The following is a 19,694-nucleotide window of genomic DNA, read 5'->3' on the forward strand; positions in this document are numbered from 1 at the left end:
CTTTCTCCTCTCCTCTTTGTTTGCATTTTCTTCTTCTTTTGTCTTTGACTGTTGCATGGCTCTGCTGGCTGAAGCCTCCTTATGCAAGTTACATACAACCTAGAGGCGGGTTTACGTAACCGTCACACATTTGTTGGTTGTACTGATTTCTTTGTTTTTAGATACTCAGCTTGTAACGTCCATTGTCAGTCAGCAGATGGACAGCTTGTTGCTGTTGGTCTTTAAGAACCCAAAAAACAATATGCGAAAGGAGGATTTTGGATCCTCTGTCTTAGTTGCATTTATGTGTTTTAGCTGAACACACACAAGTCTTTAAGAAATATCTTTATTAAAAAATAAATCTTTCACAGTGCATGGCAAACATATGCAGGCATAAAAAGGTGTTGAAGTCAATCCAGAACTGAGAAAGTTACCTATGTCTTCACATCTTACTATGAATTGTTAATACTGTAACGCCTATCAGAAACAGTTATGTGACGACTCGCAGCCTTGAGCTGCAACAAAATCAGACAAAGAAAATGGAAAAGTGCAGAATAGTGAAGTGACACCAGCACATGTGCGAGCGGTAAATGTTATAAAAAATAGTTTGGACTTTGAAACTTACAGCACCTTCAGTTGCATGTACAAACAACATTATCTACATTGTCTACCTGCTGACATTCAAGGTTTTGAAGAAGTAACACATCAGTGAGAAATGTCAGGTACCAGCTACTCTACAAACTCACATTTGATCTAACTCGAAATTCAGCGACATTAAACCTGACAATTTATAGTAACTGCAGTAAACATCTGTCTATGTTTCACTTCTGTGTTCAGCAACGGTTCCACAAATATAATGCTATCTTCAGCCATAGAGAAGTTACAACTAATCTTCTGAGGAATCACTACAAGACTACGTTCACGAAAAATTTATTTTTGCATAAGGGAACTAGTGGCGGTTGTTCTCATGTCATGCCATGGCAGAAACTGAAATACCTTGAAATGACAAAAGCAAACATCAGCCTAAGTAGCAATAATGGACTGTGTTTCCTTTGAGTAATGCCTTACACCTCCTACATAGCTGGGTAATGTCTTACAAATGAAACAGCACTACATCAAAAATGTGTTCAGTTCAGGTTGGTTCATTGAAATGACTTAATTTATATATTCTACAAACAATTTCTACAATTGTGCACAATTTGCTCTTTTATAAAAAGTTCATAGTAGATCAGATGTACCTTATGACCACAAATGTCCCCTAGAGAGTAGACATGTGCCATGTATAGCCTTCACACCAAGAATACACCTCTAAGGCACAGTTCTTCTTTGAATTACCTCCATCAAACCCAGTACTGGTTGTCTTTAAGAGTTGTAGTAGGAGACGTAGATCCCACAGAGGTCTTGAATCCTGCTGTAACAGCTTGGAGTGCATTACCACATGTTACATTATCTCTTTCAATACCTATTCCACCTCTAATATTCCCATCGCCACCTGCTCCATCAGCTTCAAATGGCCCCCAGAAGGTCATCCCAGGGGCCAGACTCCTCCTCCTGGGACTTATGGGTATCCGCGGTGAGGTAGGGCAGCTTGCAGGGCCAAGGGGGGTGACTACCACAGATGGCATCGCCACACTCCGCTCCGGCCGGCCCAGGTAAGGGCTGCCCTCGGTGGGTAGCTGCATTGCAGCGAGCTCCTGGATGAGCCGCATACGGGCCTTCTCCTTTCGGTGGCGGAACACCAGAATCAAACTCACGAGAATAATGACGAGGAGCAAACAGGCCAGCAGTGGCAGGATAATGAGGAGGGGGTCGGAGGCAGGGCGAGGGAGGGCCTCCACGTGAACCAGGTGGGTGTCAGGAGGGTTAGCTGGACCGTGTTTTTCTAAGATAGAAGGAGGGTGCGGTTGTGGAGCGTGGCTGTGACCCCCTCCAGCTCCCTTTGGACCACTCCCTGATCTTCCTCCATGACTCCCACCGTGTGTGTGGTTCCCCCAGCGACCGTGAGGCCTCAACCTGTGCTGTGTCCTGTTGTGGTTTTTATGTGACAAAATGTGGGGGTGCAAACCCTCCTCAACCCTGCTGTGCGTTGTGGATCCCCCTCGTCCACCTCCTCTTCCTCCTCCAGTAGTAGTCCTATTATGTGTCGGTAGACGGGTTGTGGTGTGTTCGCGACTTGCACCATCTGCTTTAGTTACAGCACCCAGACCGTGATGCATCTGATGGTGGGGTAAGATGGTAAAATGAAGCTCACCCTTCGCTGGTTGGACATTACCGGCCCTCACCAGGAAGATGAAAGAATCATTGAGAGGTCTGGCGGGGGTGTGGCCTTGAGCTGTTGTGAGCGCTGATTTGTTATCATGGAGCTGGTTGTCGCCGTCACTGAGAGTCTCCTCGATGGCGACTCGGCCTTGCACCACATCTCTGAACGTAAAAGACTTTAGGACCTCGGATGCTTGGTTAGGGTCATAGGTTATCTACATATATGCACACACAGGCACAGACACACAGCAGAGGAGAGAGTGAGCTGAAATTAGATGGTAAGAGTGTAAAGTCATAAACTACTATGGTTATTGAAGTGGTCCATTGTATACTGTGTAATCACCCTTGTAACTTTAAAGTAACTTTAAATCAGATACAGAACATTTGAACAGCAACTTAAGACAAGATGAAAATCTTGCTTTTGCTGACATGTGATGGGTTAACTTCTCATCTTGCAACAGTGACATAGAAGTGTACCCCAAGGTGTCAGTGCATTATGAAATCACCAGTGGGTGTGGTTATAGAGCAGACTTCTGACACCGTACTACTTAGTGGTGATGGGTGTTGTCAGATTTTAAACTTTCAACCAGAGAGAATTATATGTAAATATTATATCTAAATGAATATGAAAAACAGCTGCATCTTCCTTGAAACTTTATCAAAACATTACCATGAACAGTCTTACCTTGACCAGTTTTCCATGTTTTGGTGGAGACAGAACCTCAAAGACCGGGTCAGCTCGAGTGATTCTCGCCAGTTCAGAGGCATCGATCATGGCTTTCCCCAATTTCACGGCGATACCACTGGGTACTCTGACCTGCTCCCTCAGGTAGATCAGAGGCCGCACAGTTACCTTCACTGTCTGTGCTGTTACATTTCCGTAATCAACACCAGATGACGAGGCTGACACAGAGATTTGGAAGCTATCCTCCGATTCGCTCAGATCAGTCATGTGATACACAACGCGACCGAACTGCAGGTCCTCGTGGCTGAAGGTCATGACCTCCTGGTCGTCAATAGCGATGCGTCCGTGGCGAGGGTGTGTGGCGACCGTGTAGGTGATCTTGGCCTGGCTGCGACCATTGGTCTGAGCTGCCAGCTGGTTGGTTGTGAGGACCACAGCACTCTTGCCTTGAACCAATGACAGGCCAGTGTTGTTCACCATGGAGACAGAAGGCTTAATCACCTCCAAACTAAACAGTTTGTAGAGTGGACGGTGATAACCATCGGTTACATTGAAGTAGAAAACTCCTGTCAAGGGCTCACCCTGATGGAGGGAACAGAGGAATCAGAATATATTCATATCTCAAGCAGGTTTAACATCTCCACAAGTTCATTTTCACACCACACAAAAATTAATGGAAATTAAGGGCTACCTGATATTAAATACAATTTGAAATCTATGATCTAGTTGACTTTAAGATACATCCATATGCCATTTTTTGTTATGTCAGAGTTGTGTCACCAATTTTTGAGACAAGGCTTTGGTGACAAATGATGTAGTGGGGAATTAACAAAAAGCAGATTTCAAAGCCCATATGTGTAGCATTTGAAGACGTTTGTCTTTGGCGACCCCTGGAGGCAGTATCAAGCCACACAGTGACAGACTGCTGCTTTCTCTACAAGCAGAATAATGACATCAGAATAATTTGATGCTATATACTGAGCTGTATAGTCTCCATCATGCAGAGTCGCTCTTCACCTGCTGTATAAAGTGAAGCCGGCCATGGTTGACATCATACTGGGTGAAAGAGGTCACCGGCTCTGGTCTTTCCCCCAGTGTCAGGTAGCCATTGTTGGGCTTACTGATCACGAGGTAGTGCAGCTCCTCTGGAGGGGTGTCATGATCCTCAACCTGGACATGTAGATTGTCAAGGATTATATTTTATAAGACTGTTTGAAAAGAAAATGTCACCAAAAGTTAAACACTGATACTCAAATATTGTTGCTAGTTTAATAAATCTCAGAAGGTAAAACAGTGTGTTCATACAAAAATCTTACTATTAACAAATAGTATAAAAATGCCTGCTCACATTTACACCCGTTCACTTTGCACTGGCTCACCTGCAGATAGTCTGGACCAAACACAACTCTCTCTCCGACTACCACCTTCATACTCGGGGCTCTGCTCCTGATGAGTGGCGGCTGGTCGTTGACTGGTGTCACCGTGATGTTGAACATCTCCGTCACTGCCAGGCTGTCTTTGACTCTGTGATCAGACACTGTGTCTAACGACGAAAAGGAGGATGATGAAGCTGAATAGAGACGGGAAAAGGAGGAGGAGGAAGAGGAGGAATCCGAGGACAAAGCAGACGAGGAAGATGAGGGGGGGAGATCCAAAGGAGCCACCCAAGCCCGGAAAGTGAAGCTGTCGGTCGTCGTCTCAGAGTCGTCGTGGATGTACATGATGCCAAGTTTATTCAGGGTGATCTGTGAGAAATCTGGTTGATCTCTGGGGAAGGATAAATATTTGAAGACAAAAAAAGTTTAAAAAAAAAGTTTAAACAAAGTTTGTTTAAATAAATTATCCAGAAAGTTTAATTTCCAAAAAGATCATTCTGGATATTTTTTTACTTTTTCCTCATTATCTAACCTATATGTATATTTACTTATTGGTAGAAATGTTGTCTAAATATTTCTGTCTGCAATGTTTCTTTTATATGTTTAAAAATACAATATAGGGGAGACCGGATATGGTTGTAACATGGAGAGAGTTGTTACACCACCAATTCCACCAAACAGGGATAATACAGGAATCATATGGTTATTTCAGTGTTTACCCACTTCCTGATCCCACATGGTGGTTGTCATGGCTGGAAACAGGCACATGCAGATTCTACAGAGAAGAAACTGATTTTAAGGTAAGAAAGTAATTGTTTTGACCAAGACTATATTTTGTTTAGTACTCATATGACTTGTATTAGATTGGACTACCACGGTAGTGGGGTAGGTTGTAACAAAGGAACACCATATAGTGACATCAACTCATGAGGTCCGTGATATTTTTGCAGAAGTTTGAATTGGTGCCATTTGTAGTAAACACATGTAGATAATTTTGCTTGTACTTTAATGAGAACTCTACCTCAAAAATTCAGTGAGTTCCAGGTGCTGAAGCAAAAAGTGTTACAACCACACCCAGTCTCCCCTATATTATTTTGGGCGATAAATAAAAATGGATAGAGGCAGGTACGTCATTCTGTGGAGAAATGACAAATTTCAATGTTTTGTGGTTTCCTGGCCATATATAGAGACACCAAGAAATGAGCCCAGCACCTGGTGAGGTTATGTCCTCGGATAGACAGAGCCCCGTGACGTGGCAGAGAAATCACACGGTATAGGACGTGGTGGTCTTTCCGTCGGGGCTCTGGAACTTTCCCCAGGAGATTGGAGGCATCGAGTTTAGACCTGTCAATCGTCACCCTTCCTCCCTCTGCCACCACAGCACCTGAATGATAGAGGCAAATAGTGTGCTTATATATTCTTCCTCATGAAAGAGAAGAATAGATTCAGTGTGAATAAGATGGCGTTATCTTCCCAGAATGCATTCTACTTTAGCTGGAGATTCTGAAAATGGTAATATGCTGCTGTTTTCACAAGTTAAAACAATTCTGTAAATGCAAGAGATCTGAAACCACCTGTTTCACAGATAAAAGAAAATAAGAATAATAAGGAACTTTACAAAGATTATCCTGGGAAAACCTTTTTTCACCTGTTCGTAAGTTATAAACACAAGATTCACGCTGATTTTAACAGTACAGTACCTGCGTTGTTTAGTAGTCTGGTCTTGTGTTGAGGGTGGTCATGATGTTCGTTGGCCTGGTAGGAGATTAAGAAGGTGAAGGTGTGTGGAGGAAGGAAAGCAGGAGGAGAAGACACAGTGAAAGAGAAATAGTCTGCAGCCGACCATCCCACTGACTCCGGCTTGTTCTGATCGTAAAGGATGACTCCATCATTCACCTGAGAGACAGTGACATGAAGAAATCTGTAAATAACAGATTGCCTTTGGTGCAGAGACAGACAAATGACAAATGACAAATGCATATGCATGCAGTATATACATCTCCTACCATGCTTTGTGTGAATGTAGAAATGTTTTGTGTAGAGTTGTCAGGCATACGTCGGACCAGGCGGCCAAGTTTAGGAGGAGCAGTCACTGTAAACACTACAGAGTGGTTTCTTCTGATATCGCTGACGTCATTGGTTACCACCTGAAGCTCCTGCTCAGAGATTGGTGTCACCGAGCCTTTAAAGGTAACGAAGACACAGTGAGAGGAGGCAGTGAATATCCCTGATTGACTGTGGTATCTGTGGACATCTCCCTGCTTGCAAACTGCCACAAAAGGACAGACTAAGACATGAAATTAATGAATGCATAGGCAAGTGAGTGGCTTTTTGGTGAATTTTTAGAAGCATTTTAAAACATATCATCCTCCAGGAATGATTTACCAAACAAATACTTCACCCTCCTTTGAGCTGTATGTGGTTTCAGCTTGGGACAATCAGGGTAATTAGTTTAAACTGGTGTGCAGACATGACTGCAAACAATACAAATTGCATTAATCTTAAAGGGGCATTGTCGCTTGGCAAACACTTCAGCCATTATGTGTTTACAATACAAGAGGTTATCATACGCCCTCTGAGCAGCATTACTTCTTCATGGCAGACTGGACGCTACAGTGACTTGTTATCGGAGAGTGACAAGGCAGGCCGGCCGGGGCTGGCTGGTTAGCATGCTAACTTCAGTAGAGGAAAAGAAATGATAGAAATAAAGAGGTTTCCTCTTCAGTTATCATTTGATAAATAACCAAGTGGAGTAAGGTGAAGCAACAAAGAATACCCTTAGTCCCCTAAATAATCTCATGATCCTGGAGAACCTCCAGGGATTTGAACCAGGATGTTTTATTGTAGCTGAGTGAGCTGTTGTACCTGGATACACCTCCATTGGATGGTTTTTGTGCATGGTGAGGACCAGAGAGTGGGCAGTCGTGCTGAAGATTTGACGAGGGGCGAAGTTAACACCATCATTCACCTGGAAGTGAAAGCCACCCGACGATGCACCTACACAAGAAGAGAGGGCAAAGGTCATTCTTTCTTCCAGCCATTCTTTTGTTTATTCCAGACTCATCTTTTACCCAAGAGGCCCTTAAAAATGACACATTTCAGTACAAAATACACTCTACCTCCATCTAAAAACTAACTTTAATCTGCCCAGCTCCTGCTTAGCTCACCACTGTGCACAAACACCAGCTGTCCACTTTGTATGTAATTCTGGGTGAAGTTCAGGATGTGTCTGGAGGGGGCGCTCTTCAGGGCCAGGTGGCCGTTGCTGGGTGGTGTGACAACAAACTCCAGCCCCTCGGACGGTGTGTCAGAGTCCTCTGCACTGAGATCATTTGTGGTGATTTCTGTCACTGAACCCACCCACACCTGAGGAAACAAGAGGAAAGACGGAAGGAAAAGACAGGAAGGCTATTAAACTTAGCTATTAAAAGATTAGTTGGACATTTTCAGCAACATGCTTATTTGCTTTGTTGCAGAGAGTTAGTTGACAACATTGATTCCACTCTCATGTCTGTACACTAAATATGAAGCCACAGCGTAGAGCTAGAGCCAGGGGAAAAAAAAACAAATTTGATAAGAAAGAGAGTTGTGAACACATGGTATTGTTAATTATCAGCAAGAATATAAAATGATACCCATAAATTTGCTAACTAATAATATAGACAGCACAGTATATCATGTCTGTTTCAGCATAATTGCCTGTTTCCCTGAGAAATCCTTTGCAATAAAACAAGACCCCCTTAGTGATTTTGTGATTTCAGAAGTCCGTTCATTTCCCACCTTCAGACCCCGGTTGGTTGTAACGACAGGAGTCTCATCATTGACGGGTGTGACACTGATGTGAACAGTGCAGGGCAGACTGTGCTTCCTGATTTCTGTCTGATTGGCCACGATGGTGAAGTTATCTCTCTGTGTGTCGCTGCCGTCGTGGATATAGGAGATGTACTCACGTTCCACCTGGAAAAAAGTGTTGGGCGGAGGAGATTCATGTATAAAGATTGATTCTAACATGGCACTATGTGTCATCTTTCAGAGATGTGTCTGATTCAATTTGAAAAAAAAGATACTGTGTGTGATCTCTAAACAATTGTGAGGCTAAAAGTTCCTTCTCTTGATATACACTTGTGTAAAAAGGTTTATTAAGTTTTTTTAACATATAAAATACATATTGTGTGCTCAGTCAAACCTCAGTATGTGTGAAAGCAGTGATGGGCATCCCCGGTATCCGGCTGTGCTCCAAGTGTCCGTGTCGTGGTGGATCGATCACTTGATACAGGAAGTTCATGTCTGAGAAGTGATGATTGGCAACCTTAATTATGTCACAAGTCAACGGCAGGGATGACCCCTCATCCAGGGTCAAGTCAGACACCTGCAGAAACGACCAACAGAAGAAAGTTCTGACTGACTGTTTTATTTTGGAGGGTCACTTGGATCTCCTGGAAAGTCGACTGACAAATCAGTAAATTTCTTTCCATTTTCATGCAACTGTTGCCTTTTACAACATGTAGACATAGATGCTGTACCTGTAGAGGGAGCAGGATAGGAATGATATCGATCTCCAGCCTGATAGGTCCGACCTTTGTGACCCCGTTGGTTGCCTCCAACAGAACAGAGTCGTTGGTGCTTCCTGTGGACTGCTGATGGTAGACGATCAATCCCTGGTTCAGGTCGTCCTGGGTGAAGGAGGTTGTCTGCTGCTCTCTGATGCCCTGCAGGAAGCAACAGAGAGGACAGACTCATCAAATGCTTTTTCTGTGCGACTCTTTTGACGCTTAAATGCTTGAGTGTACAACTTGTGGCCACGAGGACATTCCAGTTATACTAAACGTTTATCACTTGAAACATAAAGCTCCAAAAAAAATTGTTATTTTACAGTCAAATAATGAACATAAAAAGGGGTCACTTGCAGTGACAAACACCTCAGTTATCTCCCAACTCTGCATTCCTATTTTTGGTTTTGGGACCGACAGTCCCTTGTTTTCTGCATCAGGACAACAAAAGCGCTCCAATGAATCCACACATAGCTGTAAAGTTGGCTGTACCTGATAGAGGTGCTGCTGTTCTCCATTGTTGTTCAGGTGCTTGTTGATATGGGAGAACCTCTGAAGAAAACCCAGGGTGGGAGGACTTTGGACAGTAAAAATGATCTCTGAGGGCTGGCTGTCCTCGTGGACCACCTGGTGAAAAGAATACATAAGAACATATTTGCAAATACGATGGAAATATGCCAGGTTCATTATTACAGGCCTCATTATTAAACAACAGGAAGATGATACAGCATGTACTGTAGAAGATACGAAGGACAAACCGTACATTACCGTACAATAACAACAGGAATAAACTATAGACCAACAGTGGGTGACCTGTATGGAACAATATACATATCAAAATGGACACTATCGATAAAATTCTATCTGTTTGGGTCTGGAAAATCTACATTAAAGGAAGTCAAAGTGGAGCTGTCATTTTCAGCTCAAGTATTTCAAAATCATTCAAGGAGAAATCTGACTCAGTTTATGACTTGCTGTGTTAACTTGAAAAATGTTAAGTACATAAAAAGCCCACATAGGCTAGACCCTGATATACTGTCCAGTATGTGAGCATGTGAGCGACTTATATGCAACAACTAGAGTCTAGAAAGTGAGTTTTGATAGCCTGTATATCTCAATCTGTTAAAGTAATTAGTGGGTGAGTCTTTTACTGTGTTATGATTATTGACTTGCCTCTAAATGTTCTCTGCTTATGGAGACATTCTGTCCTTCTGCCACCACCACTGGACGGTTGCTTATGACCGTTGGCGGCCTCTGATGGCTCTCCAGGAATATTTTTACCGGCACTCCGATGTCCAGATGCACCTCCCTCCTCCCTCTGTCCTGTTGCCTCTCTGTGCTTTTCTCCCTTGCTCTTGCCGTCACATTAAACCAATCTGACAATTCATGGCTGCCATCATGAAGATATGCCAGGCGCCCTGCCACCAGGTCCCGCTGGGTGAATATTGAAATTGCATCTGCTTCTTTTACAGCGTCTTGATCTCCATCACTAAAGCAGAGCACACCGTGTTTAGGTGGAAGGAAGACCTCGAATGTCACTTCCTGTGGGTCTCGTATGTCAAGGTTGCTGAAGACGCTGAGGTTAGTGGAGGTCAGGGTGGTGATTCCACCTCGCTGGACCATGAGGCCTGTGTTGTTCTCCACCTGTAAGTAAGGATCCTGGGCCATCACCTGTAACAGCCAGTTACACATCAGAGACAGAAAATAATAATAACAGCAGTCAGTGAACACATAACATCATAGGCTTACTTCTTTTGATACTCAAATGCCTTTTGATATTTAATTACTAGGAAATAATTTGTAGAGAAAAATATAACCATCACACACACAATTTAAACTGCTGATAAATAACATGAAAATATAAATATGGCACAATCACAACTTGAAGACTTAATGTTCATTGCTTATACTGTATATTTCCTTATTATGCATACTGCTTGACTTTTTCATTTCCTTTGTTTAACAGCTCATTTAATTTAACATGTGTTCTGTAGTACAACAGTTGAAAATTAGCCACTTGGCTAACACTGGCAATGTTTACAGTGATGCTGACTGAGTTTCACCAGAAAAGTATAAATAAATGAATAAATCCATAAAATGCATTAAATGTGAAGACATTATAATCACCTCAAGCAGTGTGGAAACATAATGTTTGCCATCTGATACGAAAAGCACAAAACGTCCGAAACTCACTCCTCTGTGGACAAACAACACTTTTTTCTGAGAGAAGAGAGGAGAAGAGAAGAGGAGATGATGAAAGGAACGGAGAAAAGAATCAGCATGGTTAAAATGAATAAACACATTTAACTAAAATCTTATTCCAGCAGAGTATCCAGCATGGAAAATTTAAAATGCAGAAATTAAAACAAATCAAATGAAGAAATACATTTAAATGCAATACACATTGATATTTGTATTTCCTTTTTATGTCATAATTAAATGAAAAACATACTGTATTACAAGGACAATAACTTTGTTTTCTGTGTTGTGATTTGATTTAATGTGGCATGGAAAACTCATGTTATAATGAAAAATAATGTATTCCATTATTAAAGACAAAAAGCTAAATAACTGTCCTTTTAACAAATGTTTTTCATTGAGTTAAGTAACAGTAAATGCATACAGATGCATTGTTTTTGCACACTTATTAAGGGACACAAGGGGGTCATTGATGTCATGACACTGGATCTGAATAGTAAAACAGCAAATATATACTGTATATCTTTAATTTAGTGATTCTAAATATTCTATCACCTGGATGATGGAGAATCTCAGATAAATCGTGCGCACCTGCTCGAGGTCCCGCTGTGTGAACTCGTACAGCTTGTGACTGGGGTCACCGGCCAGGACCAGCTCTCCCATGGGAATCCCCCTCCGTGTGTACACCAACCAGTTGTCCTCAAAGTCAGAATCATCGTCCCGGTAGCGAAGGTCGTTCAACGTCACCAACCTCTGGCCATCGCGGGCCACGTGGAAAACTTTATCAACGACCCTGACAGGTCTCTGATCATTGACAAGCTGCACGGAGATATTAAAGGTGTGCTCGGCTGTGTTTCTGTCCTCCTTCTTGCTGGTGTGTTTATGCGGTTTGTAAACCACGATTTGAAACGTAAAAGAATCCTGTTTGGTCTCGCTGTCATCATGAACATACATAATCCTCTCCTCCATGATATCCTGATTTGTGAAGCTTACAATGTTGTCATTAATGGATGTTGAGTTGGAGAGATTGATCTTTCTGATCTGTCCACGCTTGGGGCTCACCGTGATGCTGTACTGGACCTCTCGGTTACTTGCTGTCTGAGTGAACAAGATGTCTTTGGTAATGACTTTACTCCCTCCTTCCAGTATTGAAAGGCCTTTGTTTACAATGGTGAAGGCTGTTGACTCGGTTTTGATGTTGATTCTGAAGTCGTAACTTGTCGAGTTGGCGTGTGTTGAAAATACCTGAAAGCTTAATGTGTCTCTTGTGTCATCGAGTACCCTGTTGAGCAGCTCGTACTTCAGCAAACCATTTGTAATATTCTTCTGGCTGAAGGTTGAGTTCTTTTGTAGAACTTTGTCGTCGAGGAACAGCTGACCTTTCTTTGGTACTGTACGGAGCCTGAAAAAGAGGTTGCTCTCATTGAGTTTGACACCCTTTGAAACTACATGGAGGTCCTCAGGAGTGACAACAGCCGACTGAACACCATTGACCTCCATCTTGCTTCGTGTGACCTTGAAGTGGATCCAGCGAACCACAATAGGGAAAATAATCTCCTCGGTAGCCAGTGAATTGATGCTGATTTTACATTTGAACTGATCAGTGACATTGTTTTGAGTCTGAAGGCCATGGTAAGTGCTGAGGTATCGGATCCGTTCTTTTTCTAAAAGTTTCTGAGAGAACGAGGTTGTAAGTTTCCAGTCGCCACTTGAGTGCAACCGCTGGAGCTCACCATATCGTGGTGGCTCTGTTATGTCGTATCGGATTTCCGCTGCCTGATCAGCCACATTTACTTGTACTGCGAGATGGTTGGTGGTGATGATGGAAGCCTCGCCTTGGTTCACATCCAGTCCTGTTTTATTCACCAGTTTGTGTTCGAGTGCCACTGCCATGATCCGCAAAACTACTGTGTTGCTCAACTGTAGAATGAATAGGGAAGAAGGAAACACCAGAGGTGAGGTGAGGTGAGGAAGATGAATGAAGAAGAACAAAGAGATGAGAGTAAACAACAGATAAGGTTAGAAAAGTGTGAGAAAGGGAAACAAGAGATGACGTGAGACAATAAAGGAGAGGAGACCAAGCAAGTGAAGAAAGATGAAAGAAAGGGACACGAGAAGAGGAAGCAAAGGATGAGACAAGGCAACATTATAAGCGGAGAGGTAATAGGAAAAAAGAGAGTCATTGAAAAAGTAACAAGCCATATATTTCCATTAATCAAGGTTTTGACACTGATAGTTCACTGCTATAACTGGCATAATGGCAACAGATACATGCAAGTCTCCATAGGTTTATTCCACTTTGGGAGAGATAACATCACGTACCTTCTGCCCGTCGCTGACCCTGAGTGGCAGCCTCGAGGTGGAAACCCCAGTGTGGACAAAGTTGATCTTACTGTCCTCCAGATCATGTAGGGAGAACAAGTTAATGGCCCTGGAAGATAGATAAAACCCTGTTAACTTCCACGTTCTGTTCTGTTTTAATAGCTGCAGCATCAACAACTCTTTGTTCTGCCAAAACCTTTTTCAGGCATCTTTTGTTTTCTGTCTCTGTTGTTACATATACACAAACAGCCACTTCCCTAATAGACTTCAATGATTGCTTTTAAGAAGACTTGTGAGGCACTGTAAAGCCTCACAAGCCATAGCAACAACCTGCCGGGGTAATCCTGGTGCTCAAGGTGTCCAGCCTCAGTGTTGAGGTTTCCAAGGGAGCTGAACACCAGCTCTACAGGACTGCTGTCCGGGTCTGACACTCTCAGCACATCTGTTGTTAGCTGGGGACATTGTGGGTGTATTAGTATTTTCATTTTCTTATGCTCAGTTAACACAAATATTCATACCAACCATCATTCCACTGTGCCTACCTGTCGTTTGGACTTCTTGAGCAGGGTAAAAAGGTTTCCCTCTGGGAGGCTGAGCACAGGGGCATCATTAACAGGACTGATGCTAATATCAAACCGGTGAAGACGGTTGCTCCTCAGAAACACAGGAAGCTCCTTTTTATTGTTGGAGAAGGCTGAAAACATGAAAAAGTCACTCTGGTCCTCTGACCCACTGTGAACGTACATCACCCGGCCCTGCCATAGGTCAAGCATACTGAAAGTCCGGTCCTTCTCCTCGGTTCCTAATGTGATAGTTCTTTCTTGCCCCTCATCGAGCATCCCATCAGGGTCTGGTCTGAGGTCCAGCCGGAGCTGGCCGTGAACAGGCTGCTCCTCAATGCGGAACATCAACTGGGAAGGATGGATGCCCAATTTCCGAAAATCCAGATTCACCTGGAAGGGAGTACAAATAGGAACAGATTAATACTACATCGCTCCATATTATTTTTACTGTTATAAAAGAAACCTGTCAAATGACTAAAAGTAAAAACTAGAAGAACAGGTCAGCAGGAGACAATAAGTCCTACCTTCATGTGTTTGGGCTCCAGTGGTGCTCGGCCTCCTTCTGCTACGTCTAGCGTTCTCAGCAGTAAAAAGTTAGGGTTCTTCTTACTGTTGCTAATTGGTTGTGAAGTTGTAAAATCTAACTCAGGGCGGTCTGTTGGGCTGATGGTGGTCGCTGTCACAAGGGCTTGTCCTGTCTTACAGCCTACAGTGATGTCCTTGGTGATGGCAGCATGAGGGAGACCCGTTCTTTGAGTGTTCACCCTAATTTCTCGGAGGCAGCCTTTAAAGGAGGCTCCTCCTCCAGACGAGGCAGAGAACAACCCAGCTCGCCGTGCCTCTCCCAGAGCTTCTTCGTTCAGCCCTCCCAGGAGGAGAGGCCCTTTGAGCTGGATGACTTGGAGCTCCAGACTCAGGTCAGCCTTGATTAACTCCTTGTCTACCTTCAGGTGGATGCTGTGGGGTAGCAGGTGCAGCTGGATGGGGTACCAGGTGTGGTTGCTGTGAACATGTGTTAGAGAACGCAGCTCAGTTTTACTCCCCTCTCCATTTCCTATTGTTGCCACCAGGTAACCATCTATGATCTCTATGGCAACAAACTCTCCCTGGTTGCCAGAGCTGTACAGGATAATGCCATCTTCTTCTCTTGCAGAGGGGTGAAGTTCACATTGAAACAGTCCCTCCTGTGGCACCTCCCACGGTGGGAGTGAGATGAAAGCTTTGGAGCTGAAAAAACTGACCGGATCTTCTTCTGTCGCAGAAAGCTGCGGACTACAGCCCAGTGACACCTCATGGATGCTCTTGTACCCAGAATATGGCCTTAGACTGGACAGCAGGTTATGTTCATTGAACACAAGTTCATCCACACAGCCTCTAAACCCCCTGGAGGTGTTGAGAAGGTATGGATGATCCAGACCAGCTGCTCCTCCAACAAAGAGTCCATCCTCCACTCTGAGCTCCAGATCTGGTCCTGGCATACGGAGGCTAGTGTGAAAATTTCGATCCACGATCATGGTGACATTATGGCGGTCGTGGGTCAGCTCCATAGAGTGCCACCCGAGGTCACTAAGTTGGATGCCATTTTCTGAGCGTAGTGAACGCTCACCTGAACCCAGGTCTAGGCGTGCCTAAGGGATGAAGGAGGAGGCAAGGAGGGAAGGGGTGAGGAAAGGAGGGATAAAAGGTGACAACCAAGAGGTATGAAATTAAACTCTCTTATTTCTGTTTCTATGCTCAGACCATAATTTGAGGGACAAAAAGTGACAATAAAAGCAAAAAACGTTAAACGTAGACATGGTGACTACATCTTGACTACATCTTGAGTGTACAAATTTTAAATCAAAATCAAGGGAGCTATTAGCTGTAGATTAAAGAATTATTCCACAAAGAAGAATATCATGAGTAGCTCCCTTGCCTTGTACTTAGAGCTTTCATTAAACTATTGTGGTCTTCTCTCTTAACCTGGTCATGAAGGAACTTGTCCTGAAATGCAGCCTGTGCCAAAGGGTTTTTTTTTTCTCTCTCTGCAAGCAATCTGACACCAAGCTGTGTGTGTTCAGTCTTCTCTCGGGCTCTCCTCATGGTAGTAAATGCCAACATATGAGTTAAAATGGCCAGGGGACAAATATTTCCTCTTGTTTTGAAAGTGTGAGGTATCTTTATGTGAGCGTCTCTAGACAGACATTATCATAAAATCCAAATAGTGTTGCCTTGCTAAAGCATAAACTGATTTCCTTTCATAAAATTTTTATCCTTTAAAATTAACATTCAGTACATTTGTCTTGCTTTCATCCATGACTAGATTCGTGGCAAAACTTTCCTACTATACCCTAATATGTGCTATAACTTACCTGCAGACGCCCAGAGATCAGTTCCAGCAGCAAGTAGTCTCTAGGTCCTGCTGCCAAAAACAGCAGCCCTGCCTGACTGGAGGTTCGAAATCGGACATGGAGCAAGGTCTGAACGGATGCCTCCACTGTCCGCAGGTGGATGTAGCCATCACCGTAGAAGGACACTGTGACAATGAAAAAGAAGCCAGATGAGAAGTTGAGGTCAAAGTTGTGGCCAGATCAAGTACGCTGTTTCATCAATCCAAAACCGTTTCATTCATGTCCTGAAATGCAGTGGGTAGTTACAATATCGCCAGTGCAATCCAGTCCAATGGTCCAAGTTAATTTACTGAAGCTTCCAATTTTAAATTAAGTCCAACTCATTAAAGTGAGAACGCTAAATGCTTGTTCAAGCCCTGGTTCACTCTAATGAAGGCATAGGATGCATAATAATTGAGGCTATAGTTTGTGTTGTGTGAAGTTCAGTCTGGACTGTCTGTCTCGCAGCCTCGTCAGAAAACACGTTTTCATTTTCTTCTTTTTCTTCTCATCTTTCTTACAGTTTATTATGAGGCTAAAACACATGCTGCAAATGTGTCCCATGCTGACATATTTTATTACTTTTTAACATTTACATTCTAAGCTATATCCGATTCAAACATATCAACCGATATTGAAACTAACATTTGGTAAATGCCAAAGGAAAGACTATTCGATTAATCTGTATTGACTGTTTTGTCAATCTGGTGTCTACTCTGCACTTTACACCTGCTATCTGAATTCAATTAATGACAACTAATGCATCCTGGAGCGGGTCATCCTGAAATGTTCTGATGCTAAATAGACTTCACTGCTGACCCAGATGACGCAGACTGAACTAGTTGTACAAACATTTGTCAATGGCAGAGCTGCTCCGCAAGCACAAATCAGCGTCCGGCATCGTGGTCCAAATGTAAATTAAAAGGTTTGAATTTAAGGCTATCTAGCTAATGGTAAAACAAGACTAACAGTCTACAGCCATGCTAGAAGCCCTGTAAGGCTGTACTCATTCACACATTTATGTTTAATGATAAGTCAATACACACACATCTGTAAATGAAAAAAAGTAAAGCAGTCTTTATTTTGATTGATTTGACCTACAAAACAGCAGTACTGGAGCACTCTGTCAAAATGACTGTCCATTCATTGAAACCGTAATTCAATTCAATGAATAGAGGTCAGGGGAACGAGTGTGTGTGTGTGTGTGTGTGTGTGTGTGTGTGTGTGTGTGTGTGTGTGTGTGTGTGTGTGTGTGTGTGTGTGTGTGTGTGGATGGGTGACACTCTAAAAACTCTCCAAAAACAATCAGTACAGCAGTGCGGCGGGACTGAAAAGAAGTACTTTAAAAAAAAAAAAAAAATACAAAAACAGTTTTAGACTCTTACCAGCTCCACTTGTCTCAATATCAAGACCAGGTCAAAACCTGGTATGTGGCTGGACTGCGTATGGTCAATGTGTGAAATTGAGGATGCAGTTGAAAACTGTTGAAACTTGAAAACTCTCCTATTCACTTTGCTCACACAATACAGTATTTTACAGCTCAATTCTCAATTATTATGTTTTTGTTTGTTGTCAGACAATGGAACAAGTATGAAATAGTGACATATTAGGCATATTCACTCTCTAAATATGTTTTTTCTTGCAGGTGCTTTTTATTATTATTTTTAAATTATTTTAGATAACCGGTTGACTACTGTTTAAAAAGTAATCTTGGTGACCTTGTGTTTTTTCCTTTCTTTTCTTTCTTTTTTGTATCAGTGAAACATGGCTCCCGATTGAGTAGAATGTGAATAACAGACATTTCATACAAATTGGTAGGAATTTGCTTTTAAGAAGAGACAGAAAACAATGGAAAAATAATCATCTTTTACATCTGTTCTTCTGCATTTCATTATTTTTTATTGTTTTTTGGGGGCTTTAATCTTCTGCCTGCAAATTGTATTATTTTTCAAAATAGTTTTCATAGTTTATTATTTTACTGCCTTTAAATCCTTTTGAAACTGGAAACGCACCACCTGCAAAAAGTAAAGTTGATTATCAAGGAAATTATTAGGTGTTAAAAGACTGGTCCTAAAGAGAAGTACTCAGTCAGCAGACTGGCTCAGCATGCCGTTCTGCATAAAGCCTATAAGCCCGCTGTCAGTGTAACCCATGTCTGTCCATCTATCTCTAATCTGCCTCTATGATACCAGTGAACACTGGATTATTAGTAATCTTCCTACAGTTACAGACACACCTGCAGGTCTTTTATGCACTCTCGTGAACAGGTGTAAGGATGATATAGAGACATGAGCAACTGCCTGAGGCAATGCTGCTAGCCAATAAACATTTTTCCTGTACAACTAAAATCACAGTCTAGGAGCGTATCAGGCATCAGGTCAGGTAATCATGTCCCTTTGCAAAACATAAGTAACTGCAAGCATGCAATCAAAATATAATCCAGTATCCAGCAGTGTCCTGCCATATGTCTACAGACAATATTAGACTGGATTAGGAATTTACTTCAGGACAACCACAACAGCTTGTGTGTGAATGTTAAGTGTTAACATTAATAGATTTACACTCACAACCAATAATAACTATATTTTTTACACACTTTTTACAGTGTTACCAGTTATATTATAGTGATGCAACAAATCATTAAACAGTAACATTGTAGCATATTAGTTCTCAGTTTTAAGTTTTACATCTGTCATTTAGGAGGAGTGATTTTCTCTCCTCTGCAGCACCTTACCTCCGTAAACTTGTCCTGTGGAAATCAGCAGGAGCACAAACAGATCAGCCACAAAACTCCCCATTGTTAGTTAGGCCTTTATCATCTAACTTGCATTCAGTTAAGAGCAACATCTGGCTGCCTAACTACGCCATCCATTGTCTTTTCCACTACTGCCAACTTCCAAGTAGCCTCTGCTTGCTTTGCTGGCTTTGGATTACAGCCTTTAAAAAAAAAAATGTACCTGTGCTGCTGAGCTGAGAACGGTGAGGTGGAGCTCCACCCTCCGATCCTCCCCTCACCCCGTCCACACAGAGGAGCGGGCTGTTGCAGTGCTCAGTACCAAACATCAACACATGGGGGAGGTGTCACAACACGAACAGAGACAGAAGGGGGAAAAAAAAAAAAAAAAAGTGTTGAAGTGCTTTGTAGAAAGTACAGCAGACTGTGTGTATTCTTGGATATCAGATCACAGTCTGCTGAAGATACAGCTGAGACTTATTTTGAATGGTAGTATATTCTGAATTGAATCCATCCTTAGTTTAGCTCATAACAACCTGACTGTCATGTGGTGAGGAAAAACTCAGAACAAGCTGCTGTCACACACAAACATTCAATTTTTTATGATGACTGTTTATTTCCTTGTAGCCAAGTGAGATTATGTGTGTCGCAAACTACT

The 19,694-nt window shown here is 42.6% G+C and overlaps 1 protein-coding gene across 1 annotated transcript; it reads right to left on the reverse strand.

The window, feature by feature from the left end:
- Window positions 1-218: 218 nt before the first annotated feature.
- Window positions 219-19,258, reverse strand: LOC130186670 (chondroitin sulfate proteoglycan 4-like). Its single transcript, XM_056403918.1, has 22 exons — window positions 19,037-19,258; window positions 16,285-16,448; window positions 14,458-15,561; window positions 13,913-14,323; window positions 13,701-13,822; window positions 13,371-13,479; window positions 11,640-12,968; window positions 10,977-11,069; window positions 10,023-10,520; window positions 9,342-9,476; window positions 8,823-9,008; window positions 8,486-8,668; window positions 8,080-8,256; window positions 7,467-7,665; window positions 7,165-7,296; window positions 6,306-6,481; window positions 6,000-6,195; window positions 5,512-5,683; window positions 4,303-4,690; window positions 3,941-4,093; window positions 2,924-3,505; window positions 219-2,453 (listed from the first exon to the last, which is right to left on the reverse strand). Exons 1-22 carry the CDS (start codon window positions 19,098-19,100, stop codon window positions 1,320-1,322), a joined length of 7,707 nt encoding a protein of 2,568 aa, XP_056259893.1. The 5' UTR covers window positions 19,101-19,258; the 3' UTR covers window positions 219-1,319.
- Window positions 19,259-19,694: the final 436 nt, after the last annotated feature.

This window comes from Seriola aureovittata, chromosome 18 (assembly GCF_021018895.1).
Source record: "Seriola aureovittata isolate HTS-2021-v1 ecotype China chromosome 18, ASM2101889v1, whole genome shotgun sequence".
NCBI classification, from domain to species: domain Eukaryota; kingdom Metazoa; phylum Chordata; class Actinopteri; order Carangiformes; family Carangidae; genus Seriola; species Seriola aureovittata.